This window comes from Phoxinus phoxinus (assembly GCF_949152265.1).
Source record: "Phoxinus phoxinus genome assembly, chromosome: 12".
Lineage (NCBI taxonomy): Eukaryota > Metazoa > Chordata > Actinopteri > Cypriniformes > Leuciscidae > Phoxinus > Phoxinus phoxinus.
Genome location: NC_136887.1, coordinates 3819728 through 3834511, shown reverse-complemented (window position 1 = coordinate 3834511; position 14784 = coordinate 3819728). Strand labels below are relative to the sequence as shown.

Sequence of the window (14784 nt, the reverse complement as noted above, 5' to 3'; positions counted from 1 at the left end):
TACATGTTGAATTTCAGCCCATAAAAATGCAAGCCCTAAATATACAATACATTAAAATGCAAGCATGGTTATTAATGCAATGCATATTTTTTTCAAATAGTGCAATTACACAGGCTTTTTTATTTCAAAAACATTTGGCATTATTTTACTTCCATAAACAACGCCCTTCACCCGTGACTTATTCACGATACAGTACTAGCCTCGAGTACCTTATTGCTTACATATAAACGGCTGCTTGTACGTTCATGTTTCTGAACTCGAGTTATAGGATAATATACATATGAACATATGAGGATTTCACTGGCAAGAAGATTTACTAAAATATGTCAATACTTTATCTTGTCTTACATATTGTAAACATGAATTTAAACATATAATAATTTTAATTTTTTATTTAATTTTAATTTTAATAACAATCATTTTTCTTTATCAACTATTACATGCACATATAAAAATTAGTACATATACACAAACCTCACAGCAACACAAACACAATTATTACACAATAATTTATCCAATTGGCTCTAATATGCAGAATCAGAAAACAGGAAAAAAGTGAGTATTCGCTTTATAGACCAAACCTGAGAAAACGGCACCATCTCGTAAAAAGAAAAAGATGCTTTTATTTTATTTTAAAGCCCTGCCAACAGACCAAAAGTCTATTAAAGGATAATTCCGGTATTTAACACCTTGAGTCTATATTGTAGTTTGTTTTGGATGAACAAGAGTGGTGGACAACATTTTTTTGACAATGGTTCCTCTCTCGAGTTTTTGACTATAAAAGAATTGGCCATGGACCCATTTAACATTGGAGTCAATGGGCATGTCCGAAAATGTCATTAAAACAGCCAATAATGTTCGTTTACAAAACTGTTAAACTCACCGAGTGATTAGTGATGTTAGTTGATGTTCCAGAAACAAAAAGTGTTGGGAAATACAGTTTCTGTCGTGTTTTATTCGTCATTTTGTAAAATCCCATTGAATTCTGTTGAAGGACTGAGTGCTCGTTAATATAAATGCGCTAACGGAAACGGAAAGGGGGCTGTTTACATTTGGTCGATGTCGTCTTTTTGCTCGCTTCCGTTTCTCATAAGGCTAGCGAGCAGAGCAACTGTGCTCCGGGAGAGTAAGCCAAATAAACAAACAAAACCTTGAAAATATTGAAAGACGTGACCACTGACCAGTGCAATATGAAGTTGAACTCGACTGTGACCGTGAGTGTCCCGCGAGACATAAACATCGGTTATCGCCATCAAGTGGTTGGGAGTGTGCTAACGCTTCAGATTCAAATATTGAGCGGAAGTTACACGGTTGTGAAGTGTCTGAAAAAATAGTTCCACTATAGCAAAATAAACGGATTGGAATCATATATTACGACGATATATTGTTTATAATCATCAATGAACATCACTAACCACTCGGTGAGTTTAACAGTTTTGTAAACGAACATTATTGGCTGTTTTAATGACATTTTCGGACATGCCCATTGACTCCAATGTTAAATGGGTCCATGGCCAATTCTATTATAGTCAAAAACTCGAGAGAGGAACCATTGTCAAAAAAATGTTGTCCACCACTCTTGTTCATCCAAAACAAACTATAGACTCAAGGTGTTAAATACCGGAATTATCTTTTAACAAAGACTGCATCATTTTATAGTTAAATGGCCCTGTGATAAAAAGAAATTGGCCGTTTTAATGGGTTTCAATGCGGACATTTGTGTCCTTAAGGTCCTGAGTGTAAATATGTTGTGTACCGAGTGATTTATGAAAGGAAATGCAGAAAGGAAATAAGAAAATTACAATAAAAATACACACTTCTGCCAAAATGTATGCAGTTGCATTAACACAGGAACAATGATTTTAAAAAAAACTGAGAGACAAACATGTCCTTAAGGAAACACAAGGGTTAATTTGGTTCTTAACTTTACAATGAAGTGATTGGTCAATGAGACACTATGATTACAGTGTTATTATTGAAGCATAATTTGCAGAACTGTATTAATCCAGAAGCAGAATCAGATTTAACTGTGATTTTCTGCTGTAATAAACAGTTTAACTGGTAAGATCCTCAGGGGGGAAGTTGTGCAGGCATTACATAAGAATGGAAAGACAGTTTCTGTAAAGGATGTCCTGAATGTGAACAGACAGTCTTTAGTTACAGGATCAGAGAATGACACTGTTCCTCCGTCATAGTCCAGCTGAACTCTCACACGCTGGAGCTTCTGTTTAACAGTAAAGACAGTGAGACGTTGCTCTGGGGATTGTGAGATGTATTTGCTGTCTATGTACCACACACACCAGACATTAGACTCAAAGAAAACACGTTCCTTCCTCTGGTTTGATGCTGTGGTTATTCCAAGAATCCAGCCTGTATTGTCTCCAACCTCCACATCCCAGCAGTGTGTTCCTGAGTTAAAGCCCTCAGATCCCAGGACACACGGATAACTGTCAATCCTCTCTGGATTATCAGGAAGTGTTTTATATACATCACTGTACGACACACTGGTCAGATCAGCAGAGAGTGTGAGACGAGGATATGCTGTGTTTGGATCCAGAGTCAACGGCGCTGCAGAGAGAATAACAGCAGATTAGAGGATGAGATATGATGTATTTAAATATAAATATAAAACATTTGGGTCCGAGTCCACCTTTGTCGAGTCCGAGTCGAGTCCAAGTCCTTAACAACCGAGTACAAGTCCAAGTCCGAGTCCAAAGAGGGTCGAGTCGGACTTGAGTCCGAGTCCTTAACATCCGAGTCCGAGTCGAGTCCGGCCGAGTCCACAAAGATTTAAATGATTTGAAATTGACCTTTCACAAAGACCCGCCCCTCTTGGTTACTGTTGCTACGTCCGACAAGCCATTCCTCTCTCACTCCACATGTTCTCGGTCGGAGCAAAGAGGACACTAACAATGTGCCAACAGACAAGACAGAGCAGGGTACTTTTGGTTTGAAATAAAGTCTCAGCTTTCAATTTTTTAAATTTTTATGAAATTCAAACGATAAATACTGTTTTGTGGTGCTTTAATGTGTAGGCCTCAGTTCAAGCAGCACGTGAACTGATAATCTCTTCTAGTTATAGCACAAATTTCTAAAAAAGAAATCAATACACACTATTTTTCAAGTTCAAGTCCACTGCCTTTAATCTACTAACTGATTTGGTTTGTTTGTCGAACAAAAATGGCGTGTATCTGCATTATAATTGGTCAGATCACCTGTCAATCAAATCCCGGCGAAAGGTCTCAACACTGAGCTCTTAAATTAATATTTTAAACCTTACAAAATGATTGCAATGTATAGTTACAGTCATACGTTTACCTATTGTACATCTTTTAGAATCTGCAAGGTAATGCTTAATAATGCAACACGATGCATTAAGAGCCAGGGGTAAACTTTTGAGCAAGATGATGATGTTTAAATTTTTCTTATTGTGTTGTACATGCTAATATCTTATTTAGCCTCTGAAGGGTTGGACTAAATTAATGAATGCATTTTTAAACAAATAAGACCAATTTACACCAATGATCCAGTTCAAAAGTTTACACCCCTTGGCTCTTAACGGATGCTTCCTTCTTGTGCATCACTAAATGTCTGCAGGGTTTGTAATAGTTGTGTATGAGTCAGTTGTCACCAGTGTGAAAGTATGGATCTTACAATCATAGTCACTGCTAGTAAGGAGTCAAATATGCAGAAGATGCTGGAAAAGCAAAGAATGTGCAGGAGCTGGATGATTTTTCCTCAACCATTAAAAAAAAAAAAAAGTTGTGGATCATTCAGGTAATGACACAGTATTAAAATCGAGCCTATGTAATTTGTCTTTATTTTGTGTTTGTATTTTATTTAGGCTATTAAACATCTGTTATGTGAAAAAGCTTTTTCAGGGCAGTAGGCTAAATAGAAACAATGTGTATGATCCGTCTTATTAAAAAACATAAAAATAACATTTTGGAGATTCTGCAAGGAGTATGTAAACTTATGACTAAAGTATAAATGCAACAAAAATGATAACATTATTAGACGCCAAAATGTTGCTATGGTTATCACGTTCTTATATTGCTATGTGTCAAATCATCGCAATTTCATGACTCAAAGGACAAAAATTAAGTGGATTCAATCCCAGATTTAAATGCAGTTATCACTATTTATAATTTACAGTGTGAACGTAACCACTGGTCCTCTAGAAGTATGAAAAACAAAACTATTTAGATTGTCAACAGCGCTCCCTTTAAGCCATCACTTACCGCGTTCGGCACTCTCCCTAAAACTCTCGTCATAAACACTGACTGAAGTTGTCTGCACTGCACAGTGAATATCTTATTTATATTGCGTCTAGAGAGACTTTGTTGTTTATGAGGGGATTTGCGAAAGGATAAAGCTCGTGCTGATTCTAAACATACATTTTGAGCGAATTATTCGCATGCAGACTCTAAAACGCCTCTGATTTGCCACTGTGTTTATGCACTTAACTGTGATTGGCTACAATGCTCAACGCTGAAACAACGTTGTTTCGTTTCGTTTTTTAATTAAAAAAAATTCACAAAATTTAGTTTTGTGTCATCCAGTGCCCGGACTCGACTGGACTCAGACATTTTTCCGAGTCTAAAATGTCCCGAGTCCGTGTCAAGTCCGAGTACAAATTCATTCGAGTGCGTGACAAGTCCGAGTCCATTCAAAATTGGACTCGAGACCGGACTCGAGTCCGAGTCCGAGTTCGAGTACCCCAACTCTAAACATTTTTCTTTTGTTGAAAGCGATCATAAATTATACTATCATAACATTGGTCTGTCAGTTACTGTCCGAACGGATTGAGGCTCCAGGTTTAATATCAGTATTCAACAAACACGATTGTATCCTAATATATAAACATAGATCATAAGGAATAGACTTCATTATGAGTTCGCTGTATGATCTGATGATTTTCTGAAATGCAGTTCAGATTCACTTAATTCAATTGATTATTAAATATATTTCTATCAAATGTGATGTTGTGTGTGTTTCTATCTGCACTGTCTTCTGCACTGGTGTCAGATCTGCTGAGACTCACTGTGTTGGACAGTTTCCAGCATCTTCTTCCCGACTCTGAACGGCAGGTTACCCAGATAACGCGACACAGGAATCAAAGCTCCAGAACTCATCCGTGGATCCGGCTGTGAGATCTGGACTCTGAGGAACATTCAGGAGTCAGAACTGCAGTGAGTTTGAGTTCAGATCCACTGAGAGAAGAGATACGAGCAGCTCACTTACCTTTCCATTGAGGCGTTAAAGTTCTGGAAAATATAGAGTTTAAAAACATTTTAATATCTTATCAAACACTCTCACCGTCAGTGAGTCTCTCTATACAAGTTGTTTTCTGCACAGAGAATGAAGCCAGATTGATTTGTCACCTTTAGAAACGAGACGTCGTTGTCTTTCATCATCTCCTCCATGTCTCTGAGTGTGTGTGAAAGAGCTGAGATGTGTGTGTTCATCTCCTCCAGCTTCTTCTTCATCCTCTGCTTCTTCTGCTCCTCTTCCTCCCTCAGTGCAGTGACTGCAGCTTCTTCTTCGTCTCTGAGAAACTGATGAAGCTTCTCAAACTCTTCTTTAATCTGACGCTCTGTGTGCTCAGCTTGAGCCTGAAATCACATCACATTCACTTCAGTGTGAACACACACTCCACTAATGTCAATAATCAATTCTGTGTGTGAATGTTGAGTATTTAACTCTTTATATCCTCACCGTGATGTGTTGAATTGTTTCATCACACTTCTTCTTCATTTCTTCTCCATGTTTGAGCTTGTTCTGTAGGGACGTCAGCGCTGTATTAAATTCCTCCTACAGGTTAAGATGAAAATCTGTGAAACTTATGCAGCTATAAGAGGTTTAAACAGTGTATGTTTGGATGTTTATATTGTTATATTATTTATATGTTGAATAGATCATTCCCAGTTAGCATTTGTGCCCGAAAATGGCAAGAGATGTATTTTTAATTATTAATATGGTAAGGATGAACATCAAGAAATCATGTTTTCACCAAACAAATGTGTGATTTTTTTTTTTTTTTTGCAATGGCCAATTTCGCAATTATTATATCCATGCAGTTGTATACTTTGTTTTGTCCTTTTCACAGCTAGGCCTTCAGTGTTGTCCAACCTGAATTAATAACTTTTAGTAAGCGCACAGACTCTATAATTGTTGTGAAATTGCTGTTTTTATTTTGCACCGGCAGTTATAGCGTTAATGCGGTGAGTTCGGGTAAGTTAGAGAGGAACGAGCGAGTGAGTTCGGCTTGTGCGTTAGTGTGCAGTGGCTCTTGCGTTCCGAGTCCGATTATAAGTTCAGAAACGGAGTATTATTGAACACACTGCTCACTAGTCTCGCGTAGTGACTGACGGCTGAAGGTCTGGAATTCATAGCAGCTAAGGGGGGAGTCCAAGATGGCGTCCTGCTAACTTAACTTTCGCCGAGCTCTGCTGACAAACTTTAATAACGGCATAAATATCATTCCTTAAAGTTACTTTTATGTAAAATCACCCACATATATTTTTTCTGCTCTCTCTGAAATTCGAAATATGAAGTCGACCGCTGACAAAAGGAAAGATGCGTCGCGTGTTTCGCAGCAATCTGACAAGATGGACTGTCACAACTATGTGTCTGTGGAAGAAACTCTGACCGGGGCCAGAACACCACTTCCAGATAGTCCAGCTAAACCTCCATCCAAGAAGGGCGCTCTCTAATCTGATTAACACTCGCTCTGACACCATAGAGAAAATGGTGAGTGAAAATGCCCTTAAAATCGAAGGTTTAAAAAAAACAGTGGACTTTGTATGTGCTGAACTAAACGACATCAAAGGCAAAGTCAGTCACGTTGAGACTAGATTGAACACTGAAGAGAAGAAGTTGGGATTCTGTGAACAACGTATCACTGACTTGGAAAGATACTCCCGTCGATGGAATCTACGTTTACACGGTGTCACTGAGAAGGAAAGAGAGGATGTAAGAGCAGAATCCATCCGTATCTGTGAAGCCACTTTCCCCGAGGGAGGAAGCAGCCTAGCTGGCACAATCGATACAGTTCACCGCATTGGAAGGAGGCTCCAGAATAGTTCGCGACCGCGATCAATCATCATTCAATTTTCTTTGCGAGTTACGAGAGACGGAGTGTGGAAGGCCGCGAGGACGTCGGAGTTTCTTCGTGCCAATAAACTTCGCTTCACTGAGGATCTCATCGCGACTGATCGAGAAAGAAGACAGCTGCTTTGGCCTGCTGTAGATAAGGCTCGAAAGGAGGGAAAGAAAGCTCACTTCATTGGAGGTCGTGCCTTTGTTGATGGATCTGAAATTTATCCACCTTAAGCATGGTAAACCACTTAAATTTTAGTGGGTGTAATATTTTATTTTAAGATAGCTCACAAATTTAATTGACTGAGTTTATGCCGAAGATTGGATTTACCAGACTCTAGTCAGCTAGCTACCGATGCACTTTTTTTCCCTTGAGGTTTCTACCACTGGTATTTTTGTTCTTTTATCTCTTGTTCTGTTCTTTTGAATGTCTATTTCAATTGTTTCTCTCAATGCCAGGGGGTTGCGTGATAATGTAAAGCGTAAAGCGTTGTTTTTGTATGCTAAGTCTTTCAAAACTGACTTTTGTTTTTTCCAGGAGTCTCACTCTGTTTCCAATGACATTACTTTTTGGAAAAACCAATGGGGCAATGAGGTTTGGATGGCTCATGGTTCAGAACATTCTGCTGGTGTTATGATAATGAAAAACCATTTTGCAGGTTCAGTGTTACATAGTTATATTGATCCTAAGGGACACTTTGTTATATTGGTAATTTGTATCAATAATATATTTGTTTTATTGGTAAACATTTATGGGTATAATACCTCTAGAGAAAATGACTTGTTACTTGAGGAGATAGGAGACAAAATTTTATTATGGTTTAATACATTTCCTGATGCTGTAATTTGTATTGGTGGAGATTTTAATATCACCCCTGATAACAATCTCGATAGATTTCCTCCCAGGCAGTCTACTTCTCCCAATTTAAAATTGAAAATTTTCATGGAAAAGTTGGATTTAGTTGATATTTGGAGGGAGAAGTTTCCAAATACTAAATCTTATACATGGGGTAACAAGAATCGCTCAAGACTTTCTCGTTTAGATTATTGGCTTGTACCATATTCTTTCAAAGATTATAATGTTTCGGTTAGTATTCTTCCCTCTCCCTTAACGGATCACCACACTATTCTCCTTTCTACTCCTCTATCCACAGGACACTCAAATATAAATTCTAGAGCCTCTTACTGGAAAATGAACTCATCTCTACTTAAGCATGATGAGTTGAAAAAAAGAATTTCCTTTTTGATTCGATACTACTGGGTGAAAGCTTCTTCTGAAAAAAATACTTTTAGACTAAATTGGGAATTGTTAAAATATGAAGTAGGAATATGTATTAGACATTTTAGCAGCAATTTGGCAAAACAGAGAAGGAATGAAGAGGAGAAGGTCATATCAAAGATCATAACACTTCAGAGCAAAATTCAGGAAAGCTTATCGGAAACCGTTCTAACAGAACTTGCAGAGCTCCAATCTAAATTAGACAATATTTATAAATACAAAGCTGAAGGCTCCTATGTTCGTTCAAGGAGGAAATGGCTAGAACAAGGTGAACAGAGCTCTGCTTATTTTTTTAGAATGGAAAAACACAACTCTAGGAATCTTTCTATTAGTTCGCTGCAAATTAATGGCGTTTTGACAGATAATTCGAAGGAAATTGCCTCTTTTTGCAGTGATTTTTATTCAAAGCTATATACATCTAATTACTGTAAGGACTCAGCCTCCCTTTTCTTTCAGTCATTAAATGAGGTTAAATCGATATCTAAAGATGAACAGCTTGACTGTGATAAAACTATAACTATCACTGAAATAATTGAGGGGATTGAGGGCCTTAAAAATAAATCTCCTGGAACCGATGGCCTAACGGCCGAGTTTTATAAAAGCTTTGCTGAAGAATTAGCACTGTTCCTGCTAGAGATGTTTTTGGAGAGTATTCAGTCAGAAACTTTGCCTTCTAGTTTAACACAAGGGCTTTTAACTCTGATACCTAAACCTAAGAAAGATACAACTTTAATAGATAATTGGCGGCCTATTTGTCTTCTTAATAACGATTATAAAATATTAGCCTGGGCTTTGGCTAAAAGACTTAAGTGTGTTCTGAGTTCAGTTATTGATGAGACACAATCAGGATTTATGCCAAAAAGACATATAGCAAACAATATCCGACTTGTTCTAGATTTATTAGACTATAGCGAATTAGTTGATGATGACAGTCTTATTCTTTTTGTAGATTTCTACAAAGCTTTTGACTCTCTTGAACACAAGTTTATTTTTCTAGCTCTCCAAAAGCTTGGGTTTGGTGATCCTTTCTGCAAGTTTATAAGAACTCTTTATAATAATGCCAACTGTTCCATCAACCTTAAATCGGGTACCTCGCCTAGATTTCAATTGTCAAGAGGAGTTCGTCAGGGTTGCCCTATATCCCCTTATTTATTTCTTGTGGCTGCACAACTTCTTTCCTCCTTTCTTCAGAGTAGTCATCTGCAAGGTATTACTATTACCAACAAACATATTCTTATTAGTCAGCTAGCTGACGACACTACCCTGTTCTTAAAAGATGAATTACAGATTCCGATTGCAATCCAACACATAACATTTTTCTCTAAAGCTTTACGGTATTCCAGTTAAGTCACATGTGACCTATCTGGGTATATCCATATGTAAGGATGATAAAGTTAGATGCAGACTGAACTTTGACCCAGTTGTTGGGAAAGCTAAAAGGAAATTCAATTCATGGTTACAGAGAGATTTATCTCTGAGAGGACGAACTCTTATTGCTAAAGCTGAGGGTATCTCAAGAATGACTTACCCTGCCCTCTCCTTATATGTGGATAAAGCTGCATGTGCAGATATTGATAGAATGCTATTTGATTTTCTGTGGAAGCATAAGAGGCATTACGTTAAAAAATCTGTCGTCATTAATAATTATGAATATGGTGGTCTAAACTTTCTAGATTTTACTTCTTTAAATAATACTTTCAAGATAAATTGGTTAAAACAGTACTTAACAAACCCTGATTCATTCTGGAATACTTTTCCCAGTCTTGTTTTTTCTAAGGTGGGAGGTCTCCCTTTCCTGTTGTTGTGTAACTACAACATCACCAAATTGCCCCTTAAATTGTCAAATTTTCATAAACAAGCGCTTTTGGCCTGGCACCTAATTTATAAACACAATTTTAGTCCTCACCGGTATTTTATTTGGAATAATTGTGATATTATTTATAAAAATAAGTCTTTATTTTTCCCAAACTGGTTTAATAATAATTTTATTTTGGTTTCTCAATTAATCAATAATGATAGATACTTGTATTCATATTCAGAGTTTTTGAATAAGTACAATATACCTGTCACTCCTCGAGAGTTCGCTATTGTAATGGATGCAATCCCTTATGGAGCAATAACTCTTCTCAGAGACTCGGCGAGATCCCATATTTCTTTGTCAGTAGCTCATCCTTTTGATACAATGATTGGAAATATTTGTTTTTTATCTAACTCTTCTAGTCGGAACAGAAGAATTAGACAGTTATTTCAAAATGAGATTGTTTCTCTCCCATACACCGTGTCGTACTGGAATGGCCAGTTTGTCAATATTCCATGGAAGAAAGTGTGGACTTTGTCTTCTAAATATTTAATAACCAATAAGGTCAAGGATGTCTCTTACAAATTACTTCATCTTTTTTATCCTGTGAAGCTTTACTTTAAAAAGATGTTTCCTGATATTGACACTTTATGTTCTTTTTGTGGTGCTGAGCAAGAATCTATTTCTCATCACTTCTGGGAATGTACATATACAAGTCTGTTCTGGAAGGATTTCTGTATCTTTGTTCGCACATTTTCATCACAGAGTTTTTCTTTGTTATACAAAGATGTTCTTTTTGGTCAGCACAACTTTGATAAAGAGGAAAAGGACCAATATTTTTTGATAAACCTATTTATTTTTCTAGCAAATTTTTTTTTACACAAATGTAAATTTCAGGGTGCTAAGCCCTATTTCTTTATTTTTTGTAAGGAACTTAAATCCTATCTGGACACCCTCAGTACATCCAGCAACTCCAAAGCCCTTAAAACTGTCTCACTGTGTCATTTGCATGATATTCTCCTGACTTTATAACTGTACTCTCAATTACATTTACCCCTGGTATTGATTCTGTATGTTCTTAGCAATGCAATAAAAAAAAAAATAAAATAAAATAAAAATAAAAAAATTCATAGCAGCTTTCTTTGGCCAAGGCCCGCCCATAAGGCCGTTTGACCGACATGTCAAACAACCAATTACAGTTCGTTTCGTTCAGCGTCACGTTTCGGGGCGTGGAAATGTCCCCACAACAACAGACCGGCGTGCAACAAGTCAGTCAGCATAGAAAATCAAAGAAGGAGAAGAAAACAAGCAGTAAGTCATTGATCTGTTCGTGCACGTATAACAACAATGGCGTCTGCATTACCACAATATAACACAATACTGAATCGGCCAGCTGCGATGTCAGCGTCTGTTGTTTCATGTTTGCCGGCAAACGCGGCTGATATCCCCTTCGCAGTTAGGCACTTCACTTGATCTTCCATAATAGATAGGAGGGGACACACAACTAGTAAAATTGGATCTGCTGGGAATCCTTCTAAATGCTGACAACGGGTCGGCCAGGCTTGAAAAATAATACTCTTCCCAAATCCCGTCGGCAAACAGGCTAAAATATCTCTTTTTGTCTCCACTAAGTGCCTCAAACAAAACTCCTGGACATCTCTTGAAGAGTCTATGCCGTGAACCTCGCATACTTTTGAGGATCCTACGTTTAGCTGATCTTGATAAATGCTCATTGTCACTCATGTAAACACAACAGTTTTTCTTCCGCAATCACACGTCTGCGCTTTGTTTCCCGGCGGACCGAAAATAAACGCGACACTCGCGCCCCCCGGAAATCCGATAAAATTTAACCAATCAGATGACGACTTCGACATTCCTGAAGTGTTTCCAGTTAAGTGTACCATATGCATCAGACATTTAGCCAACGCTCCGTGGGCGTGACGTCTGAGGCTGAGACTAACTGCTCACCAGCCTGTGCATGTATATCTCACTCACTCCCGGTAACCACAGTATTATAAAACAAGGTGGCCCTCTAGTGGAGTCAATATGCAATTACACCACAAATGTATTTAACACTACACCACAGCAGAGAAGGCCTTGCCACTGATATTTGTGGTTGTGCAAATGCAAATACAGAAAGTGAAAGTATGTTAGTATCAATCACTTTTCGGTGTCTCAAATCACATATTATTATTGAAAATATTAATAACCCATGACATGTGCAGATGCTGTTACTTTTAAGATGATTTGAACATCAGAGGGTTTTCAGAAAATCATAGAGATTTAGTCTGAGTAAAAATAAATACTGATCTATTGTTTACACAAATAATACTGTTTCTATGTTTAGCACTGTATTTATGAAATGAGAGACATTAGTCTTACCTTGTGAGATGAAAGCACTTCACTGATGGGTCTGAATGTGTGGTTGGTGTGTTTCTCCGAGTCTCTGCACACTAAACACACAGGCTGTTTGTCCTCCAGACAGAAGAGTTTGAGTTTCTCACTGTGTAAACTGCAGATCTCCTCAGATCCTGATGAACGTTTCTCATTTCTCTCCTTCAGGAACGACTCACAGAAGTTTTTTAACGCTAGATTAACTGGAGGATCTTCTCTTGAGGATCTTCTCCTGCAGAGAGGACACTCCTGAGTTTCCTTAGTTTTCCAGAACTGTTGTAGACACTCTTTACAGAAACTGTGACTACAGGACAGAAAAACAGGAACCTTGAAGATGTCACAGCAAACAGGACAAATATAATCATCTTCAGCTGCTGAAGCCATTTTCACCGCTTGAGTCTCGCAAACTAAACTTTACTCTCACTTTCTGAACGACGGTTTTCAAAAATGAATCACAATGAGAATCAAAAATCTGCTGTCTGTCCAGAAATGAACTTCACAAAAATCCTTCTGTAAAGTTTTTCTCTTTGTTCTCCATCGATTGCTTATTCTTTATTGCTTTTGTTGAGACAAAGTCGGTGTGACAGAAAGGAAAAATAACAAGTCAGTCTCTTCCTGGTTAGTGTTGTAAGAGGGAGGAGTTTATGATCAGCTTTGGGTGTGTACAGTTCAGTTCAAGATTATTGTCATATGCATATTAGTACAGAGTACCACAGCAATGAAATACAATGTGCCATGGCACTCTCTCAACACTAGTCAATAAATAACAATTATAATAACATTAAAACATCCAAGCACAGTAAGCACACTAAGCTCAAACCTCAACCCTCCTTCCTGTTGTACTACTATCATTCAGTATCCACTCATTATTACTTTATGATCAGCTTTGGGTGTGTACAAACAGGAACGTCAGGATTTCTTCAGGTAAAATGTATTCAAAATGGACCTGCATTGAAGTGTTAAAATTTAATGCTGTAAAATATTGCATAAAACACAAATGAACAATTAAAATACATAACTATTAATTATAAAAGACCTCAAAATGATTATACTTTTTATTTATTGCTCTTTATTTTTCAAAGAGTTTCTCCAGGGTCTGTCATGATCAAATCAAATCAAATTTTATTTATGTAGCGCATAAACAACATAACAGTAGTTGGCCATTGTGCTGTACAACAGAATAAATATCTAAAAACAAAACAAAAAAGAGCACAGAGCAATTATAAATGGAGTTTACATCAGAAAATTCTACATTAATTTTCTGTTATGATCAAATCTTTGTCAGTGTAATGGGCAGGAATAAAGATCTGAGTGACTTTGATAAGGGCCATCGCAGCAGGTAAAGCTAGCGCCCGCGGTCTCTCAGCCCCGCCCAGCGGCTGAAGTCCGTCACCGCTCTCGCTCAGCCAATCGCCAGCAGTTCACGGCGAGACAGGGACCCCGGCCCACGGTTGTGCTGGACTCCGAACCTCGCAAGCCTTCCTAGCCGTGAGAAGAAGGGAGAATTCGAGGCCGGACCAATCTCCAAAAGACTTCTCAAACATTTCCCAGCTCCCTCCTCTCAGGTGGCTGGAAATGTATATACTGCAGTAAATGGGTCTGTTCTAAAACATGCGCACCTGCAAACAAACGCAGTTTTTCCGGCGACACAAATAAAACACGAAAAGAGCTCTTTTCTGTCTGTGTCACATGTAGGTCACGTGCCCACTGTAATGTACGCACCCCTACACACAAGCACTGTCCCCACAGTAAATGTTTCTCCAGCTCATGCTGTGAATGTAGATCGTGTGCCCACGACAAAGTGCGCACCGCTACACATAAGCACTGTACTGACAGTCCCAAACTTTCCCCCAGCATGCGCTGGAAGTGTAATGAATGTAGTTTGCGCGCCCACTGTAAAGTGCGTGCCCCTACATGCAAATACGGGTTCAAACTCCCTCCTATGGAGCTAAATGAGTCTCAATAAAGATAAATGCACACACTACATTCACATATGCACACACAGGATTCATACATGCACACACATGATTCATAAATACACACACAGGATACACAAATGCGCACAAAATTCACAAATGCACACACAAAATTTAAAAAGCACAGAAGATTCACAAATGCATACAAAATTCACAAATTCACACAAAATTCATTAAATACACACACAATTTAGAAATACATACAAAATTTACAAATGCACTCAAGATTCAGAAAT

General features: G+C 38.0%; 1 protein-coding gene across 1 annotated transcript; it reads right to left on the bottom strand.

The window, feature by feature from the left end:
* Nucleotides 1–377: 377 nt before the first annotated feature.
* On the bottom strand, nt 378–13201 carry LOC307007812 (zinc-binding protein A33-like). The gene is made up of 7 exons (XM_079630183.1): nt 12561–13201; nt 5719–5814; nt 5385–5615; nt 5245–5267; nt 5045–5163; nt 1639–2568; nt 378–689 (listed from the first exon to the last, which is right to left on the bottom strand). Exons 1-6 carry the CDS (start codon nt 12954–12956, stop codon nt 2024–2026), a joined length of 1410 nt encoding a protein of 469 aa, XP_079486309.1. The 5' UTR covers nt 12957–13201; the 3' UTR covers nt 378–689; nt 1639–2023.
* Nucleotides 13202–14784: the final 1583 nt, after the last annotated feature.

Coding starts and splice junctions, on each gene's coding strand:
- LOC307007812 (XM_079630183.1), bottom strand. CDS start 12,956: ATGGCTTCAGCAGCTGAAGATGATTATATTTGTCCTGTTTGCTGTGAC. Junction 5,268..5,384: donor ACGACGTCTCGTTTCTAAAG/GTGACAAATCAA, acceptor TATATTTTCCAG/AACTTTAACGCCTCAATGGA. Junction 5,164..5,244: donor TTTAACGCCTCAATGGAAAG/GTAAGTGAGCTG, acceptor AATGTTCCTCAG/AGTCCAGATCTCACAGCCGG.